The sequence below is a fragment of the Watersipora subatra genome, chromosome 5 (genome assembly GCF_963576615.1).
Source record: "Watersipora subatra chromosome 5, tzWatSuba1.1, whole genome shotgun sequence".
NCBI classification, from domain to species: domain Eukaryota; kingdom Metazoa; phylum Bryozoa; class Gymnolaemata; order Cheilostomatida; family Watersiporidae; genus Watersipora; species Watersipora subatra.
The window spans coordinates 53446333-53465463 of record NC_088712.1 but is presented as its reverse complement, the minus strand read 5'-3'; the positions used below and the strand labels follow the sequence as shown (position 1 = coordinate 53465463).

The 19131-nt window shown below is 39.9% G+C and overlaps 1 protein-coding gene across 4 annotated transcripts in view; it reads left to right on the top strand.

Moving 5' to 3' along the window:
• LOC137396418 (motile sperm domain-containing protein 2-like) overlaps positions 1 to 18314 on the top strand; it is a 44111-nt gene extending 25797 nt beyond the window's left edge. For 2 of the 4 annotated variants that reach the window (XM_068082689.1, XM_068082693.1), the window contains exons 12-15: positions 1209 to 1318; positions 12496 to 12609; positions 14222 to 14366; positions 15182 to 15956. In XM_068082689.1, the coding sequence (XP_067938790.1) occupies positions 1209 to 1318; positions 12496 to 12609; positions 14222 to 14359 (362 nt within the window). In that variant the 3' untranslated portion in view covers positions 14360 to 14366; positions 15182 to 15956. Of the gene's footprint in view, positions 1 to 1208; positions 1319 to 12495; positions 12610 to 14221; positions 14367 to 15181; positions 15957 to 17170; positions 17303 to 17842 lie in introns of those variants that run through there. The other 2 variants (XM_068082692.1, XM_068082690.1) reach the window with 2 other exon arrangements.
• The last annotated feature ends 817 nt before the right edge of the window (positions 18315 to 19131 follow it).

Sequence of the window (19131 nt, the reverse complement as noted above, 5' to 3'; positions counted from 1 at the left end):
AACTATGGCATAATCTCCCTGAACTAACACGCCACACGCACCAGTCTATCTCATTAGCTGATATCGTAAAATAATGTACGAGGAAGTTTCAGGAGTCTACTCGAGCCATAGTTAGTCAAGTCTCAGTAGCAATTCAGTTTCTTGTTAATGCTATTATAAATATCAATTTGTTCATGAAAATCTTTGCTAAAAAGTTTTTAAGGGTCTGTTACATGTATATTCACAGAACTTGTGCGTTTTTAGGATAGTTAAGTACAGACTATCATGAACAGCATGTTCTTTTCTTCAGTTAATCAATTGAACCAGAGCAAAAAGTTTAAAACTGTCAGCTATGATTATTTTAATATGATTCTAGCAGGCACATTCTATGCTGAAGTTGTATTGGAAAAGGTAGTGCTGCCAGATACTCTCAGCTTGTGAGCTACCAAATACTCTCAGCTTGTGAGCCGCCAGATACTCTCAGTTTGTGAGCCGCCAGATACTCTCAGCTTGTGAGCTGCCAGGTTCGAGGCTGCCAGATATTGTCAGCTTTGGCAGCTTTTACTTTGTGGCTGATGCCAAGAGATGGCATAGAACTTGCATGTAACTTTAGTAGATTTTATCAGAAAATATCGTATTTTTCTGTTATTTGTGGTTGATTTTTATATTTGAAGTGATCTGACTGCCAGGATGTTTCAAGATTAAAATCGACAAAACTTAACTGCGGTTGAAACACTATGATCAAGCGAAAGTGTGATTATGTGTCTATAGTTGCAAAGAGGCTGACGGAACAGAGACCTGTACTGCTGTAACCTGTACCATTAGCCGATATCAACTATAGCAACAATAGCAACTAGTCATGTCAGTCCGCATGTATTTCTCGTTGATGCATTTAACCGCAATCAAGTTGCGTCGATTTTAATCTTGAAACATCCTGGCAGTCAGATCATCTCAAACAAACAAAAACAATCACAAAGGATAGAAAAATATGATACTTTCTGATAACTTCTACTAAAGTTCGTGCAAGTCCGTCTTTATTTAATGTAAAGTTTGTTATGACTCATTCATATTACACATTTCCTTTGTATATTAATAATATTGTAGGTAAGTAGGTAAGTAGGTAAGTTCAATTCAGCAAGCAATGTTTGGTCAAAAGCAGGCTGTTTGTTGATCAATAGTTAGTTAATTGTATCATCTTCCACGAGTCTTTGGATGTTTTTGCTTTTCAGGTCAGGAGATCAAAAGAGACAAGTTCCTCGTGCTTTCTACAAAACTCAATTCTGACAACATGAATCCGCGTGAGCTGGCAGCCTTTTGGAAGAGTATCAACAAGTCTCAGGTGAATGGCTCATTTTTCCTGAAGGTTTGAGAAGAGGTTTGAAGGTTTGATGAGAGAAGCTGATTTTATGACCAGTTTCCATTAGTTCAGTTCTTGACAAGAAATGTTTTCTGATGTAAGTAAAGAAAGTATTAATTATAAAAATTGTGCAACAATTTTAATACATTAGTATATCAACTTCCTGATAACGTTATGGTACTTTCCTTGTCCCGAGAACTTCCGGGTAGGTGCCGAGAACAGCCGTGGTCTAGTGATCTAGCACGCCTGACCTGCAAACAACAGGTCGGTAGTGACAGGAATGCCATCCAACCTTAAATTGCTCTGTGCAACTGGGTGTGTCTGATCGTTGAGGTTCCCTTGGCACTGGACTCAGACACGTCCAGACAAGATCGCAGAGACATTGTTTGTACAACATTAGCTCTTAAAAACAAGCACAGCCTCTGCTTGTAGTAAAATAAGCAGACATCTTGATCATCGAAGAATTGCTTACACAAATAAGGAAAGTCTAGGACAAGTTGGTGTCATGAACTATTGCAAAGAACGTGCCACTGACTTGATATGAATCTTATAAAAAGTTCCTTATTTACACAATGTGCAGCCAAAATTTTGATAGTTGTGATAGAATACTGTTAAGGCGTGGTCACACGAGCACCGAACCGATGAAGGATCGGTTCGGAGGCTGGTTCGGTTCGTGGCACATGTCACACGGCATGCGAAGTCACTTTGCTTCCTAGATACCATACGTATAGAGACAGGACACTTTCGTTGGTAGTTTTTATCTATTTGAGTTAAATATTTCTATTATAAACAAAAAACTTTGAGGAACAATTATAATTACACAGCAGATTTATGAGAAGATCGTTCAGCTGCTCAAAATAACTCACTCGATACAAAGATTTTGCCAACCCTTCCCATCAACATAATTATATTTTTTATTAACATATGAATGTTTTTCTATACTTAGTACATAACAAACAAAAACAGTCTTTATCATAGTACTGCGGTCTTACATAAATAAATCAGTCAACGATACTTCATCAGGATGAATATGACACATTACTTATATTCTACACGAAAGAAAATCACAACCATTCTCTTACATTTATGCAAAACTCAAGTGCAACATCTTACATTTATGCAACACAATCACTAGTCCGAGTGAGCCTTGTCGTAAATTGCTTCATGTTGTTTATTTAACGAAATAAATGTATCATCCCATTTCTTTTTCAACTTTGCTCACACGCAAGTAAGGAGATTTAGAATTTTAACTAGCCAATAAGAGCAAGGGTTTGGCCACGAAATTTCGAGCAGGACCGAAATGGTTCGTTTCGGTCAGAAATGTCTTCGGCCAAACTTTTTACAGCTGACAGCGACGTCGTTTTGCGTCATTTAGTTCGGTTCGGCGCTCGTGTGACCACCCCTTTAGATTGCCATCATAAAGCTTAAATCAAGCTAACTTTGCGCTATCTATTCTAATATAGCTAAATATTTTAAAACAAGTTATGCTTTTGTTTAGCTATTTATTAATTAGCCATAGCTAATGGTTATATAAACTAGGTCTGGAAGGCAACAGTGCAATACATACTATGAGAGTGAATAAACCACATCTTGTATTATTATTGATACAGGTAACATTTATTACTGTTATACTTTCCTTGTTGTCTCTACAGTTTAATGCAATACATACTATGAGAGTGAATAAACCACATCTTGTGTAATTATTCATACAGGTAACATTTATTACTGTTATACTTTCCTTGTTGTCTCTACATGTTAATGCAATACATACTATTAGAGTGAATAAACCACATCTTGTGTTATTATTCATACAGGAACATAACAAATACTGTGTTTTTTACCCCAAAAGGCGCACTTCAAGGCTTAAAATTTTTTGTTAAATTGTTGGTGCACCTATTAATACCATGCTGTGTGTGGACTGAGTTTTAAAATCTGTTAAGTGCCTTTAGTAAGTGGACTACGATCATGCTCCACGGACCATTTCTCCCTAAAACAATTAAAACCCCTGCTAGGTGTACAGTGGAGGTGTGCTACTAATTGCTACTTGTTTAAAGAATTCCCTTTTTCAATGGAATTGGTAAAGCTACATGCTCATGAGGCTCAGTTTAAACTACAGACAGCAACAGGCACGTTACGGCACCATATGTGGATTGATTGTGCATGCATGGGCTAAGGCAAAGCCAGCCCATTTTAATAAAGCTTTCAAGAAAGCTGGCATCAATGTTGAATCGCAAACAGCCAACGATTCTGACTGAAGCGATAATGAAGAGGAACCAGGAATGTTGAACAGTGAAATAGGTCAGCTGTTTAATTCGGATATCGAGGATGAAAACTGAGGATTTTGTAGAAGAGTGAATATTTTATCGAACTAAGTTGATTAAACTCGTGGTTTTGTTTTTGTTGTTGTTTTTACATACGTTTTAAAATTCATCTTTTAATAAAGGAATGCTTTATATATTGGTGCGTATAACTGCTTCAAATGCAGCGCTATATATATTTGCTTTACGTACAGCAATTAAAATCATTTCTACTTATGGATTTCTTGACCTACGGCTAACAATTTTAGTGATTATTTGTCTCAACATTCCAAGTTATTATCATCACATTGTAATAAAAAAAGTGGACGACAATTACGACACCGAGTTTCCACCATTGTCGTCGCAGAACAAAACCCTTAAAACGGAAATGATAGCCCTAAAAAGGGCTGAGGTGGTTGGTGAGACTACTGGCACTCAAAAATCGATTTCGACTGGTAGCCTGAGAGGGTCACTGTCGTCCCCGATAGGATCTACCGATGGGCGAATGGTCTTGGACCCCACTTCATGCTTGTAAAGGCGAATGAGCTGTCAATCAGTGTGTACCCGTAATTGTAGACGTCAGAATGCGCAAGAGCTGATGACGTCTTTTCTAAGCCTACAATCCGGCAGCTTCAAATTGCTAACTCAACGGATCTATATTACGTTCATCGCAATTCAGACAAATTTGAATAGTCATTTATAAGGCGCACGCTTAACACTTGTTCAATGTAGAGTGTATGTATGTGTGATACTAGCAATTTTTTTTATGTTAACCATTTATTACCATATTGTTCTAAGATTTGCATGTTACTATACAAACACAAAAAAAATTATTAATACTCGTATTGCGTGATTAGTTAGTGACAAATGTTATCGTTTTTGTATTCGAAATGTGCTATTGTGGAATTGGTTGACCTGATTACTGTGCAGCCAATCAATTTGTGGATTTTTCTTGGGATTGCTATATAACCTGCCGGTTTGATCATTGTTGGTTGTGTTACTGCTTGGTACTGAGAGATATAACACCAATAAAGATACTGCGTTCTTTACAAACAAGCTCTGCTTGAGTTGAAAAGCAAATAGGTATAACATTCTTGTCACTGTTTCTGACTTTAGTATTGTGATATTAGCCAGCGTATCATAGCTGCATTCACTATAAGTGCTATTGACCGAACATCAAGAATTATTGCGCTTGGCTTGCTAGGGTGTAATAGTTGAGAAAAGTCACCATCGAGTCTGTTTATCGGCTCACCATCGAGTGTGTTTATCGGCTCACTATCGAGTCTGTTTATCGGCTCACCATCGAGTCTGTTTATCGGCTCACCATCGAGTCTGTTTATCGGCTCACCATCGAGTCTGTTTATCGGCTCACCATCGAGTCTGTTTATCGGCTCACCATCGAGTCTGTTTATCGGCTCACCATCGAGTCTGTTTATCGGCTCACCATCGAGTCTGTTTATCGGCTCACCATCGAGTCTGTTTATCGGCTCACCATCGAGTCTGTTTATCGGCTCACCATCGAGTCTGTTTATCGGCTCACCATCGAGTCTGTTTATCGGCTCACCCGCGAGTCTGTTTATCGGCTCACCCGCGAGTCTGTTTATCGGCTCACCCACAAGTCTGTTTATTGAATCAAGTTGTGTGAACTCGCTCTTGAGTTGGGAGTTGTCTATCCTTGTCGAGTAGAATTTACTTCACTGGTGGCAGCAGTGGGATATTTCTGCTAGAGCAATCTAGACGAACCCAGAATGCCTACACGCACTCGACGACAGAGGTTAGAAAAGGAAAGGTTAGAGAAAGAGAGGCTAGAAATGGAACGGGGGTGTCATGACCATTACAGTGGTGATGAGGAAGAAATAGGGCGGCCACACATGAAGGCAGCTGTCCCACCACATCATCCAATCCCCGCACCCACATTTGATGGAACAGAAGATGTAGACACATTCATCACTAGCTATGAAGCCATTGCTAAACATAATAGATGGAGTGATGCTGAGAAGAAGCTACGTCTTCGGCTATCCCTAAAGGGCCCTGCTACAATGGGAACTAATGGCGACTCATGTGAGGAAGTGTACGATAAGCTACAATCGCAGTATGGACTCACTACAGATATGGCAAATACTCTTTTGCGGGGGTTGAAGTTAAAACCTAAAGAAAGCGTTCATAAATTTGGGGAAAAAGTAATGACATTGGTGAAAAAGGCGTACCCAAATTTAACGACTGATCAACAGGATCAACAAGCGAAACAGGAAGTTCTGTGTGCAGTGTCAACAATGCCACAATTGGCATGAACATTACGGTTGTCACCACCAAGTTCTCTCGCAGAGGCAGTCGATATCATCCATAAATATCGCTCAATGACAACTGCCGATGTAGGGATCCACCGGTTAGAGACAGAGGACGTCCAAGACCTAAAGAAGCAAATAGAGCTGCAGGCTGAAGAGTTTCGCAACTCTCAAAAGGAAATGCTGGATAAATTTGCTTCCATGCAAATGGAACTAACCCAGAAATTGGTGGAATCACAAAGACAGTTGGCAACCTCCCAGCGAGAGCTGTTAAATGGACTGGCGGCTAACCGGAGGCCTCGAACCACCAAGGACATACGCTGCTACAATTGCCAGGGTTTAGGACATATTTCTCGTGACTGCAGACAAAAGAAGGCGGGAAACGAATCAGTTCAGCAGTCATAGGCCCCGGACAAGCTGAACCAAACCTAAGGGGTGACACACTAGTTAGTTTCTGTCAACCTTCCGAGGCCACATCGTATTATGTTCGGGCTCAGGTAGGAAAGACAAAATTTACGCTTCTTCTCGATAGTGGTTGTTCCCGTTCCATAATTCCTAAAAGAGTCCTACAACAGCTACCCCCGTCTTCCTTCACCCACCCCCTACCTGTTGAAGGCCAGGGTGTGCTTGCAGATGGCCAACGAATTCCATTTGAAGGGACAACAAAAGTCACATTGAAGTTGGGCAATGAAGTATTTGTAACGAACTTCATCATTGCCGAAATAGATAACCATATCCTGCTGGGTTTTGACTTCTTCAAGAACTTTAACTGCCAGATTGATTTCAAGAACAATCAGCTGGTCTGCCAAGGACAAGATCGATTGCTGCGCTGCCAACGGAGAGCCCTTGCAGGTCAAGGTCCAGGCCAAATACACTACATCCATTCCACCCCGTAGTGAGAAGCTCGTTCAAGCTAGGTTGAATCGCGTTTGGAGGCATGGGGCAGCGTGTATAGAGCACAATGGTGGGCTGCCAGGGCTAGTAGTGGCCTCATCCATACATCAACCGAAAAATCAAGATGTCTGTATACGCATAATGAACTATTCAGATGCGGAAATTGAGCTGAAATCGCGACAGGTCATCGCAAGCTGTTCCATAGTTGGGGCGGTGGAAGATAACCCAAGCATGGGGCCGACCAATGGAGCGCTTCCGGAAGACCTTGAGAATGCTTTTCAACAATGGTGCCATAGGTTGGACGATAACCAAGTAAAAAGGGCAATGGGGTTATTGCAGAAAAATCAGTCAATTTTTAGTACAGGCAAGTATGATCTTGGAAGGACAGCTGTTGTCCAGCATACCATTCCTTTGGTTAGAGATGCACGACCCATCAAACAAAGGCCTTATCGGCATGGCCCGGTTCAAGAGGCAGAAATAGAAAAGCAAGTGCAAGAGCTCAAGGAACATGGCCTAGTCAAGGAGGGCCATGGCGCTTGGAGCTCCCCAGTTGTGTTGGTGAAAAAGAAAGACGGCAGCTGGCGCTTCTGTGTGGACTACCGTAAGCTGAACGAACTCACCACCAAGGATGCATACCCTCTCCCTAGAATTGATGATAGCTTGGATGCCTTGGGTGGTAGCAAGTGGTTCAGTACTCTAGATCTTGCCAGTGGCTATTGGCAAGTGGAGCTAGAAAGTTCTGCCAAGGAAGCTGCCGCTTTTACTACTAGATCCGGTCTTTGGGAGTGGCAAGTTCTTCCTTTTGGCCTTACCTCAGCACCATCTACATTCGAACGATTAATGGAAACAGTTCTACGGGGCTTGCATTGGCGCACACTGTTGATCTACCTAGATGACATAATTGTGTTCTCTGCCGATTTTGACACTCACCTAGAACGCTTAGAAGAGGTCTTTCACAGACTCCAGGCTGCCGGATTAAAGCTGAAGCCATCTAAATGCACGCTTTTCGGGGAGAGGGTACATTACCTGGGGCATGTGGTGAGCGCTGATGGGGTGGAAACCGATGCGACCAAAATTGAAGCTGTTAGCGAATGGCCCTTGCCCAAGCATAAGTCTGATGTCAGGGCCTTTTTGGGCACTTGTGGGTATTACCGCAGGTTCATTGCAAATTATGCAGAGTTATCTCGACCACTCAGCCAGTTGTGTTCTACCCGAGCAGAATTTTGCTGGGACAACGAGTGTCAGCATGCCTTTCAGACTCTCAAGAATCATCTGACAACTGCACCGGTGCTGGCCTATCCGGACTACTCGAAACCATTCATTCTAGATACGGACGCAAGCCAAGTGGCTTCTGGAGCGGTCCTGGCACAAGAACAAGGTGGTCAAGAGAGAGTAATTGCATACTATTCTAAGATGCACTCACCGGAAGAAGCGAACTATTGTGTGACGCGGCTGGAGCTACTGGCTATTGTGAAGGCCCTAAAACATTTCCGTCCGCAACTATATGGACGGAGATTTGAGATACGCACTGACCATGCCAGCTTGCCATGGTTACTGCGAGCTTCAACGCCGACAGGTCAGCTAGCCCGATGGTTCGAGGTACTCTCGGAATTCGAATTTACCTTGAAGCACCGCAAGGGGCTGAAACATAATAATGCAGACGGACTAAGTCGGCAGATCTGCCAAGATTGCAAGCAATGCCAACGCTACCTTGTTCCCGAAGCATCCCAAATGCAGCCAGTACGCATTGATGCAGTATCCACTCATCTAGCGGGACAGCAAATTGATTTGGCCAAGGCTCAGGAGTTGGATGAGCACATTGGCGATGTGTATCATGGGGTCCGGGAACAGAAACCCCCTTCAGGCCGGTACCTGGGATGGCAGGCAGAAAAGCTAGTTAAATTATGGGAGCACCTAAAATTAGACGAATCTGGTGTGCTGCACGTAGAGTTGCCTTATCAGAGTAGACGAGTCTCAAGGGTGATATGTCCCCGTGTTAAACAAGCAGAGGTAACACAGACTGCGCACCAATCTGCCCATCTTGGTTTTAATAAGACCCTGGCCATAATCCGCCAAAATTGGTTTTGGCCTGGCATGACGAGTTATGTCAGGAAGTGGGTGAATGGATGTGTTGCTTGTCAGAAAGCAAAACCAGCACGCCACCGACACTCTGATCTCCAAAACAAGCTGGGGGCCGGAAGACCATGGCAGGTTATTGCGGTAGATTTATGTGGGCCCCTGCCAGAGACTGCCGACGGTAACACCCAGATTTTAGTCCTCGCAGATCATTTCACCAGATGGTACGACGCCATTCCAATCCGTGATGGGCAGGCCTCAACAGTAGCTAAGGTTCTAGATGAGCGAGTGTTTAGCTACTTTGGGATCCCTGAAACAATACACACGGACCAAGGAGCACAGTTTGAGTCAGCTCTATTTAGGGCCTGCTGTGAATTATGGAACTGCAAGAAAACCCGTTGCGCTCCCTATCATCCCCAGGGAAATTCGATAGTGGAAAGATTGAACCGGACACTGGGAAATTCCTTGAGGGCTATGCTGGCCGAGTCAGAACACCAAGAATGGGATCGCCTAGTGCCCCAAATCATGCGAATCATACGGGCTACGCCACATCGAAGCACTGGAGAGACGCCCAACTCATTGATGCTAGGGCGAAATGTCCGACTGCCGCATGACCTCCTGGTCAACTACCCAACCGGGTTGGATTTTACAGAGGACGAATATGCTGCACAACTACAAAAAGACATGCAGACCGCATACATAAAACTACGACAGCATCAAAAATGCAAACCTCGGACGGATGACAGTGAAGAAGAGCCAAAATTTGTCAAAGGTGATCAAATCTGGCTCAAATCATACTTTAAGACAAAAGGTAGAGGAACAAAACTTCAACCCAAGTATGTTGGGCCTTACCGCATTTCAAAATCTCTGCCCTATCAAACGTACGAAATGGAGCGAAACGGAAAATTGTCTGTACAGCACGAAGGCCGGATTAAACTGTACCAGGAAGCTGGTACAAGCGCTCCTCCGGGAGAGAATGCTCGGGCTCGCAGACCAAGCTTTGTGGGAAGTGCAGAAGATGTAGCAACTAGTTTTGAGCCCGAACCCCCTGCCGCGGAAACGTCAGTGAAGCCAACCAACCCTGACGTAAAGCAGCGACCTTCTAGGGTAAGCAAGAAGCCAATGCATCTACAAAATTATTGGCTCAACAAAATGCAAACAGACAATGATAAGCTATCAGCCATTCTGGGACAGAATTCTGCCTTAGGAGGGGACAGTGTAATAAAAAAAGTGGACGACAATTACGACACCGAGTTTCCACCATTGTCGTCGCAGAACAAACCCTTAAAACGGAAATGATAGCCCTAAAAAGGGCTGAGGTGGTTGGTGAGACTACTGGCACTCAAAAATCGATTTTGACTGGTAGCCTGAGAGGGTCACTGTCGTCCCCGATAGGATCTACCGATGGGCGAATGGTCTTGGACCCCACTTAATGCTTGTAAAGACGAATGAGCTGTCAATCAGTGTGTACCCGTAATTGTAGACGTCAGAATGCGCAAGAGCTGATGACGTCTTTTCTAAGCCTATAATCCGGCAGCTTCAAATTGCTAACTCAACGGATCTATATTACGTTCATCGCAATTCAGACAAATTTGAATAGTCATTTATAAGGCGCACGCTTAACACTTGTTCAATGTAGAGTGTATGTATGTGTGATACTAGCAATTTTTTTTATGTTAACCATTTATTACCATATTGTTCTAAGATTTGCATGTTACTATACAAACACAAAAAAAATTATTAATACTCGTATTGCGTGATTAGTTAGTGACAAATGTTATCGTTTTTTTATTCGAAATGTGCTATTGTGGAATTGGTTGACCTGATTACTGTGCAGCCAATCAATTTGTGGATTTTTCTTGGGATTGCTATATAACCTGCCGGTTTGATCATTGTTGGTTGTGTTACTGCTTGGTACTGAGAGATATAACACCAATAAAGATACTGCGTTCTTTACAAACAAGCTCTGCTTGAGTTGAAAAGCAAATAGGTATAACATTCTTGTCACTGTTTCTGACTTTAGTATTGTGATATTAGCCAGCGTATCATAGCTGCATTCACTATAAGTGCTATTGACCGAACATCAAGAATTATTGCGCTTGGCTTGCTAGGGTGTAATAGTTGAGAAAAGTCACCATCGAGTCTGTTTATCGGCTCACCATCGAGTCTGTTTATCGGCTCACCATCGAGTCTGTTTATCGGCTCACCATCGAGTCTGTTTATCGGCTCACCATCGAGTCTGTTTATCGGCTCACCATCGAGTCTGTTTATCGGCTCACCATCGAGTCTGTTTATCGGCTCACTATCGAGTCTGTTTATCGGCTCAACATCGAGTCTGTTTATCGGCTCACCATCGAGTCTGTTTATCGGCTCACCATCGAATCTGTTTATCGGCTCACCATCGAGTCTGTTTATCGGCTCACCATCGAGTCTGTTTATCGGCTCACCATCGAGTCTGTTTATCGGCTCACCATCGAGTCTGTTTATCGGCTCACCATCGAGTCTGTTTATTGGCTCACCATCGAGTCTGTTTATCGGCTCACCATCGAGTCTGTTTATCGGCTCACCATCGAGTCTGTTTATCGGCTCACCCGCGAGTCTGTTTATCGGCTCACCCGCGAGTCTGTTTATCGGCTCACCCGCAAGTCTGTTTATTGAATCAAGTTGTGTGAACTCGCTCTTGAGTTGGGAGTTGTCTATCCTTGTCGAGTAGAATTTACTTCAACATGATGTTAGAAGTTTCTCAAAACAAATCAGTACATGTGTGTTTTACGTTGACTTAATGTACTATACTTTACTTCATACCTTCCTTTCCTAGTTTTACAATCAGAGATGACAAAAAATTAAATCTGGGTGGTAGCTAATGTGGAAAAGAAAAATGGCAGTGCTTTTCTAATAATAAAAACACCAAGTAATGGAAAAGCATGTGCAATTATCTTCGAAACAATTTGTTAAAAATTCTCTGAAGCTCACCGGTAGTTATTGTGAGGAAGAAAATGAGTGATGTGAAAAGGAGCCCACCAGGAATAAATGCAAGTGAATAGGTCACTCATGATAAATATAAAATTGACAAAATATAAAAATAGTGGCAATAATGCACTAATTATTGCTAAAATAATGCACCAATTATTGAGGAAATAATGCATTATTGGTCAAATGATGCACTAATTATTGCTGAAAAAACACTAATTATTCCTAGCATAATGTACTTATTATTGCTGAAATATTGCACTAATTATTGCTGAAATAATACACTAATTATTGTTTAAATAATGCTCCAATTATAATGCATAAATTATTGCGGAGATGATGTATTAAATATTGTTTGAATATTATTCTTGGTTTAAGTGCATCAATCTGCTACAGCGATAAATGTGAACAAGTTGTAGCCCTTATATACACCGTATCTAAATGATACCAGACATTATCAAGCAAAACAAGAAACGAGAAACAAACCTCCTAGATTCATTGTGGGTGAAATATTAAGGTGGCTAACTATCACTAAATCTAGCACCTTGCATAAAAATATCCCTATTTTCTCTATCTAGTTCAAATCCTTGTAGAGCTCCATCTTTTTGGTAAATTCATGTTTTGGTTGATTTCACAGATTCATGAGCACAAACTCCGTTGTCATGAAGCTGCTCTGGATTTAGATGCATCTGTCAGTCAGCTTGTTACCGAAGCGCCATCTCTCACAACTCCTGTTACCTCCAGCAGTAAGGTGTGTCTATTGTTAGTTCTGTCACAGTATAATTGTAGTTGTATAGTGGTGACAGCTGATGCAGGTGACAGTAAGACTCTGTAGTTCAAGCTTTGAGAAATTGTTGAACATATACTTCTAAGCATCTCTTTATATGTTTTGGTTATAATACATTTTATGTAAGTTTGAATCAGTTCATAAGTTGATTAAGATGGTCCTAAAACTTGATTATATTTGTGGGTCTTAGGGATTACCCAAGACAAAATATTTTTAAAATGTGTGTCATGAAATGGGGTACGCGGTCAACATTCATTCAATTCTATGCATATCTATAAACCTGGGGCTATCCTGTACATTAATATTTGACTGAAATAAACTTACTTTATCCATGACTGCGAATGAATTCAATAAACATTTTTTACATCAAATATGTTTGTTATAAGGCAAGCATTTCATTCTCGTAGCCTAAAAATCTTTAAAATATTTGTTACGATCTCAGATCAAGGCTTTTAGTGACGCATCTGCATGCATTGTTCATTGTCAATGGACCCAAACAACTCGATCATTGAGTATCCTTGTTCATCCATATCAAAGCAAAGCTACCATAATTATTCTAAAACTGTAAATGATACGCGATTGGAATCGTAACATTTCACATGTCCTCCAATAGTGTGCCTTATGCTTATAGTACGGTATATTCGAAAGCACACAATCCGCACGTGAACAAGTTTGCTGCCATTGCCCATATTCAAATTCTATAGGATATGATACCAAGCTAGGAATGACCACCCGGACAGTATTTGTACTTTTCACAATTGTGGTGATATGCTGACCTGATAACAATTGCAAACGAACAGGACTTGAGGATGAAAATTAGCATAATAGATGTACTCTCGTCAAATGATGCAGTCGGCGGTTCAGTCAGGCTTTCGCTTGTTTGGCTGATGCGGTTCTCAATAATGTTAAATGACGTTTCTCTATAGGCAGAGTTCTCTGTAAAGCATATGTGTTAAATTAAAATAGATGCTAAACATAACAAAATAGATATATTTTAAAACATTTTAATGTTTAAAATGTTTTTAAGTAAATTTACTACCAGTAATTTAGCAAATTGAACTTTGCATGCATAAATTTAGCTATATACCGTACTTTTCGGACTCTTAGCCACTACTTTTTTCTGATGATTTGAGCTATGCGGCTTATATAAGGGTGTGGCTAATCTGTGGCTTTTTCTTTCACCGCTAGGGTGCATTAACCAGAATCTTCGGTTAGTGCGCCTCTAGCGGTGAAAGAAAATACGAAACAATGCCTAACGATACTGTTCCGTTAGGCACTAGGTTAAAAAGCGTCGGTTAATACAAAACAGTGCTGTTAGGCACTGTTCCGTTTTATACAGCAAAGTTGCTGCTGTGTTAAAAAGCACCATCCTGAGTCTGCGGCCTATACAAAGGTGCAGCCTATGCATTGCTTTATTATCGTTTTTTGGAAAATAAAGCAGATGCGGCTTATATAGGGGTGTGGTTTATAGTCCGAAAAGTACGGTAATGCTATGTAATGAATCACAAGATAGAAGCGTATTTATAATGGACTTACCATGGCTGTAGCGAACAGGAAGTTAATGTATTTGTTATAGAGTCTCCCTAGTGATGCAGTCTCACAACTGGAAGGTCGTCTCGCTACCCTTGAGGATCATATCTTTCGTCTCAACTGGCTGCTCAAGACTGTTGTCTCCTTGCTCGTACTTGTCATTGCCATGATTGCTTTCAAGTAGTCATCAGGTTAGTTTTCTTCCTCACCGCCTTCATTACACTGTTTGATGCCTACAAAAGAAGTCCGAAAATCTCTATCAACAAATCCCACTGCGTCATTGTGTGCATGTGGTTCCACATTATTTGGTCAAGTTTATTCAAACTTCACACGCTTCCTCAGTCGTTAAATATATTTTATGTCAAAACATACAAAATAGGTCTTTGTGATAAGCCAACCAGCAGGCCCTGGCTGAGCGTGAGCGACAAATTAAATTTCATGCGCACCGAGGAAAGGCAACTCTTGAGTTGTTCTGATTGTTTTCGGTTTTTGTACTATTTCTTTTGACAGCCAAACATTTGTCTTTCAATTGTGATCAGAAAAGAAAAGATAGCACAGTCATTGACAGCACCGCCTTATAAACTACGTACTATACTTGCTATTATTTTTTGCATAGTTCCCTTTTCCACTGTAAAGGAGTTGTCTTCTCACATAGCACACATCAGTTCACACCAATTTGGCTTACTCCAGAGTAGGCCATTAAAAGTGATAACAGAATGCCTTGTGTTGTATTTTATTACAGCTTTATTCAACTTAATTGCAAATATATGATAGAAAACAGGATCAAGATTACAATTCTGCCCACTCAGTTTTTTATCATGCTGTTTAGAGCTGCATGTTTATGTTTCTCACCTTTGTCAGAGCATCTTTAGAGGCTCTGAAGACAGAAATAGTCTACTATCGGATAGACATGCTCACTTGAGTATTTTGAGCTCTGCTTGCATTAGGCTGAAAAATTACTCATAAAACATGTTAGCTATTTAAGGTTTCTAATTCAATTTTTTAGAAAGACAAGATTCTGTCTAGAATTGACAAGATTCGACAAAACTGCATGCAATTTCTGCACGTGAACATGACAGACGGATGATTTGTTTCATTAGATTGTTTTTTGCTAAAATATGACAAATTGATTACTCTGTGCAGACACTTGCCAGCACATCAATGGAAAGGAGTTGTCACACCCCTGGTCAGCATAACATAAGAGTGCATAGGCAGCTTATTTCTTTGCCGCGAGTTCAAAATATATTTCTTCGCTTCTTGCCGAATCGAATCATAATGTGAGAAAGGTTTCAGACTTGTTATTATATTAAAGTATATCACGGTTATAAACCCTGACTATCTCTAGCTATCCGCCAATCTGTTCCATCACTCACAGGAGTAAAAAGTTTCGTTTTGTTTTCTTCACTAATGGAGACCTTAGCATTTTTGTAAACTATTTCACTACAAGACATTTATGTTTCCACTTTGCTGAATCAATTCAACTTGTATATTGCCAATCTTTATAATCTGATTTATCCACAATCTTTATCGCAATGTTTTTATGTACAACGTTTGATGCTTCTACGCAAGTCTCTGTTTTATCTACGCAAGTTCCTATCGCAGGGTACTTATCCTTTGCCTCTTTAAGCTGGCTGCGGCTTTATTGGTGAATGGTTCTGTTGTTCTTTTAGGGCTTCATTTATTCCATAGATATACATTATATTTGCCCAAAAAATTGTGCAAAAGCCTTTGCTGATATTAAATTATGTTTTTATTTGCTAATACAGTCATTTACCAAGCTCCATGGCTTATCATTGTTATGCAAGTCAACTACTATGTACTTTGAAAAGGTTTTCATTTCGTTGTAGAGTTGTTTTCTCTTTGCGTGTCATTATCTTTCCTATTGTTGTTATCTTGTTGTCATAACATCTACATTCTTGCTCAATTAAGCTTTCAGAACAGATGTAAATACAAGGTTATTTGAGTTACGAGATCAGTCTAAGAAAGGATCAAGTTGTTTTGCTTCATGTTTAGTACTTCTACTACAATCATTAACTTTAATTTCAATTCGTTTTTTGAGTTCACTAGCTCTTTTAGAGCTCATTAAATTAATTTTTTTGTTCTCTTTAGAGTTCGTTAAATTTTATTTTTATTTGTTTTTTCAAAGATTTATTTTATAATTGCTATGTTAGAAGCCGAGCTTCTTTTTATGGATTTTATGTCATTCTGCTGCCAATAATCTACAGTACAAAATATTTCAGCTCAAATTATTTTTTAAATAATTATTTGATTATGTGATTTTATTGATCATAATAATGGCCAGTCCAGGATATGGTTTAGCAAGGCTGCTGAGCAGTTGGGCTAATTAAGGAACCAGTATGACTTCAAGAACTTAACATAATTGCTAGCCCAACATGACATGCTCGAGTTTTGTATTGTGATATAAACCACCAACTCAGTTGTGTGATTGAACCATAGGCCTAGTAATATGTCACAAACTTTATTTTATTGTCACAAACACTTTATTTTGGAATGGAAACCATCAGCTCATTTGTTAACACCTGTAAAACCAAGTACACTTCCTTAATGACCAGATATCCTACACACATACACTGGACTTCTCTGTCGTTGATATATCCTTAATGACCAGATATCCTACACACATACACTGGACTTCTCTGTCGTTGATATACCCTTAATGACCAGATATCCTACACACATACACTGAACTTCTCTGTCGTTGATATACCCTTAATGACCAGGTATCCTACACACATACACTGGACTTCTACACCTCTGTACGTTTCAAATAATAGTCTGTTTAGTGACAAATTTTAACAAAATGTGTCCACTGATGGACAGATTACCGATTTTAAGGTTGAATTCACTACTCGTTCATGTTGATAGAGAAATTTGATCCAGCCTCTCTTCTCACTTATATTGGATTTTTTGTGATACTCACAATCTTACTAAAAATGACAGTCATTTCCCCAAATTATGTCTTTTGTGTACCAAGGTTATGAACGCCATGATTCTGTCAAAGGTCGACTAACCACTATACCTATAGAAGTATTCATAGTGACGAACAGCCATATTCTCTGATAAACAGATGAAGCATTATCCAGTGCTGATGCACTGGCATCTCCTCAAATGCTGCATTTACATGCATGTAGATCTCTGCACGCTTCTAGTAATGGAATCTGTACATATTTTGTGTTGGTTATAACAACCTCTTTGATATTTATGAGCTTCATATTTATATAATATTGCAGTAATTAAGTTATTATTGTCCATCTGGTGGTCTGCCTATGTGTTTCTCATGCCGAATTGTTTTGAGGATTTGCATTCTATTGCTTGCAAAGAACATGCCTGCATCTACACATGCCTGCTTTTTAGCTCCCAACCACTCATCCAGTGTTTACTACTATAAACACTAGCGAATATTTGATAATATTTACGTCCAGCTGATATAACAAGTAAAACTAAACTATGTATAAGTTTATTACACCACAGGCCAATACCTTTTAATTTATTTTTTGTGGTGGCACCATTTGTAGAACATTTTTTCGATAAAAATGATTATGGACCGCCCACTGAAAAGATATATGTACATACTGTGATAGGTTTCTTGTTTAACGTAGTAGCGCATCTCAAATGCCTAAGCACGTTCCTCTGACAAACGTTTCAGAGTTTGCAAATGAAAAATGCAAGAACTTTAAGGATTGGCCAAGGACCGCTTCAAAAGTTGAGAATTTTGGTCTGTGTGCAGCTGCAATCCTATCCTCACTCTGGAAACAATGTCAGCTCACCATAGCCCCGGCATGGAAAATAATAACCTAAAATGGGTATAGTTAACCTATTCCAAGCACCTTAGTTATGTAAATACTTTATATATACTGTTTGGGTAAAAATAATCAAAACTAACTCATGGCAATGTTGGCTTTGTATAGAGGGTAAGCAATGTTATTTGTATACAGTAGACCTATACAGTAACAGCAAGAGAGAAGTTTGCACGTGCATGGAGTTTTTATGCTGCTGTCGATTCAAATATTTTTCCCCTGCAACATTTGGTATTTTGTTCTTCGGAGCACTCAGTTGCTTGCTGTTGTTACAAATAGCAGGGTGTACCATTTACCAAATATACCAATGACTATTGTTACAAGCGCATCAAGGTGTAGCGGCTAAAAAATTAGCTATCTTGTTATCTGTAAACAAGTGGCTTTCGGGCTATGATAGTTCCCTAAAACTGGGTGATTCTTGACAACTCAGATATATAAAGATGTGACAGTTTTGTGTTTTTCAACTAGTCTTTTCTGCTCATACGGTGACTGAATTTGAGGGTCCTGGCTACGCTTTAGCTCTAGATTATTAACTTGAGACTATTTATTTATTATTTGACAATTAATAGTCCTGCAGACAAATGTGTACAAAAGTGATATTTGGACGGAATTTTCATGGTATTCAATGTTGATCTTCTTTTCTTAGATATAATGCTCACAGCAATAGGTAATGTTTACTGCAATGTAATACACAGTATGACATAATGCTCACAGCAATAGGTAATGTTTACTGCAATGTAATACACAGTATGATATAAAGCTCACAGTAATAGGCAATGTTTACTGCAATGTAATACACAGTATGATATAATGCTCACAGCAATAGGTAATGGTTACTGCAATGTAATACACAGTATGATATAATGCTCACAGCAATTATAGGTAATGCTTACTGCAATGTAATACACAGTATGATATAAAGCTCACAGTAATAGGCAATGTTTACTGCAATGTAATACACAGTATGATATAATGCTCACAGCAATAGGTAATGGTTACTGCAATGTAATACACAGTATGATATAATGCTCACAGCAATTATAGGTAATGCTTACTGCAATGTAATACACAGTATGATATAAAGCTCACAGTAATAGGCAATGTTTACTGCAATGTAATACACAGTATGATATAATGC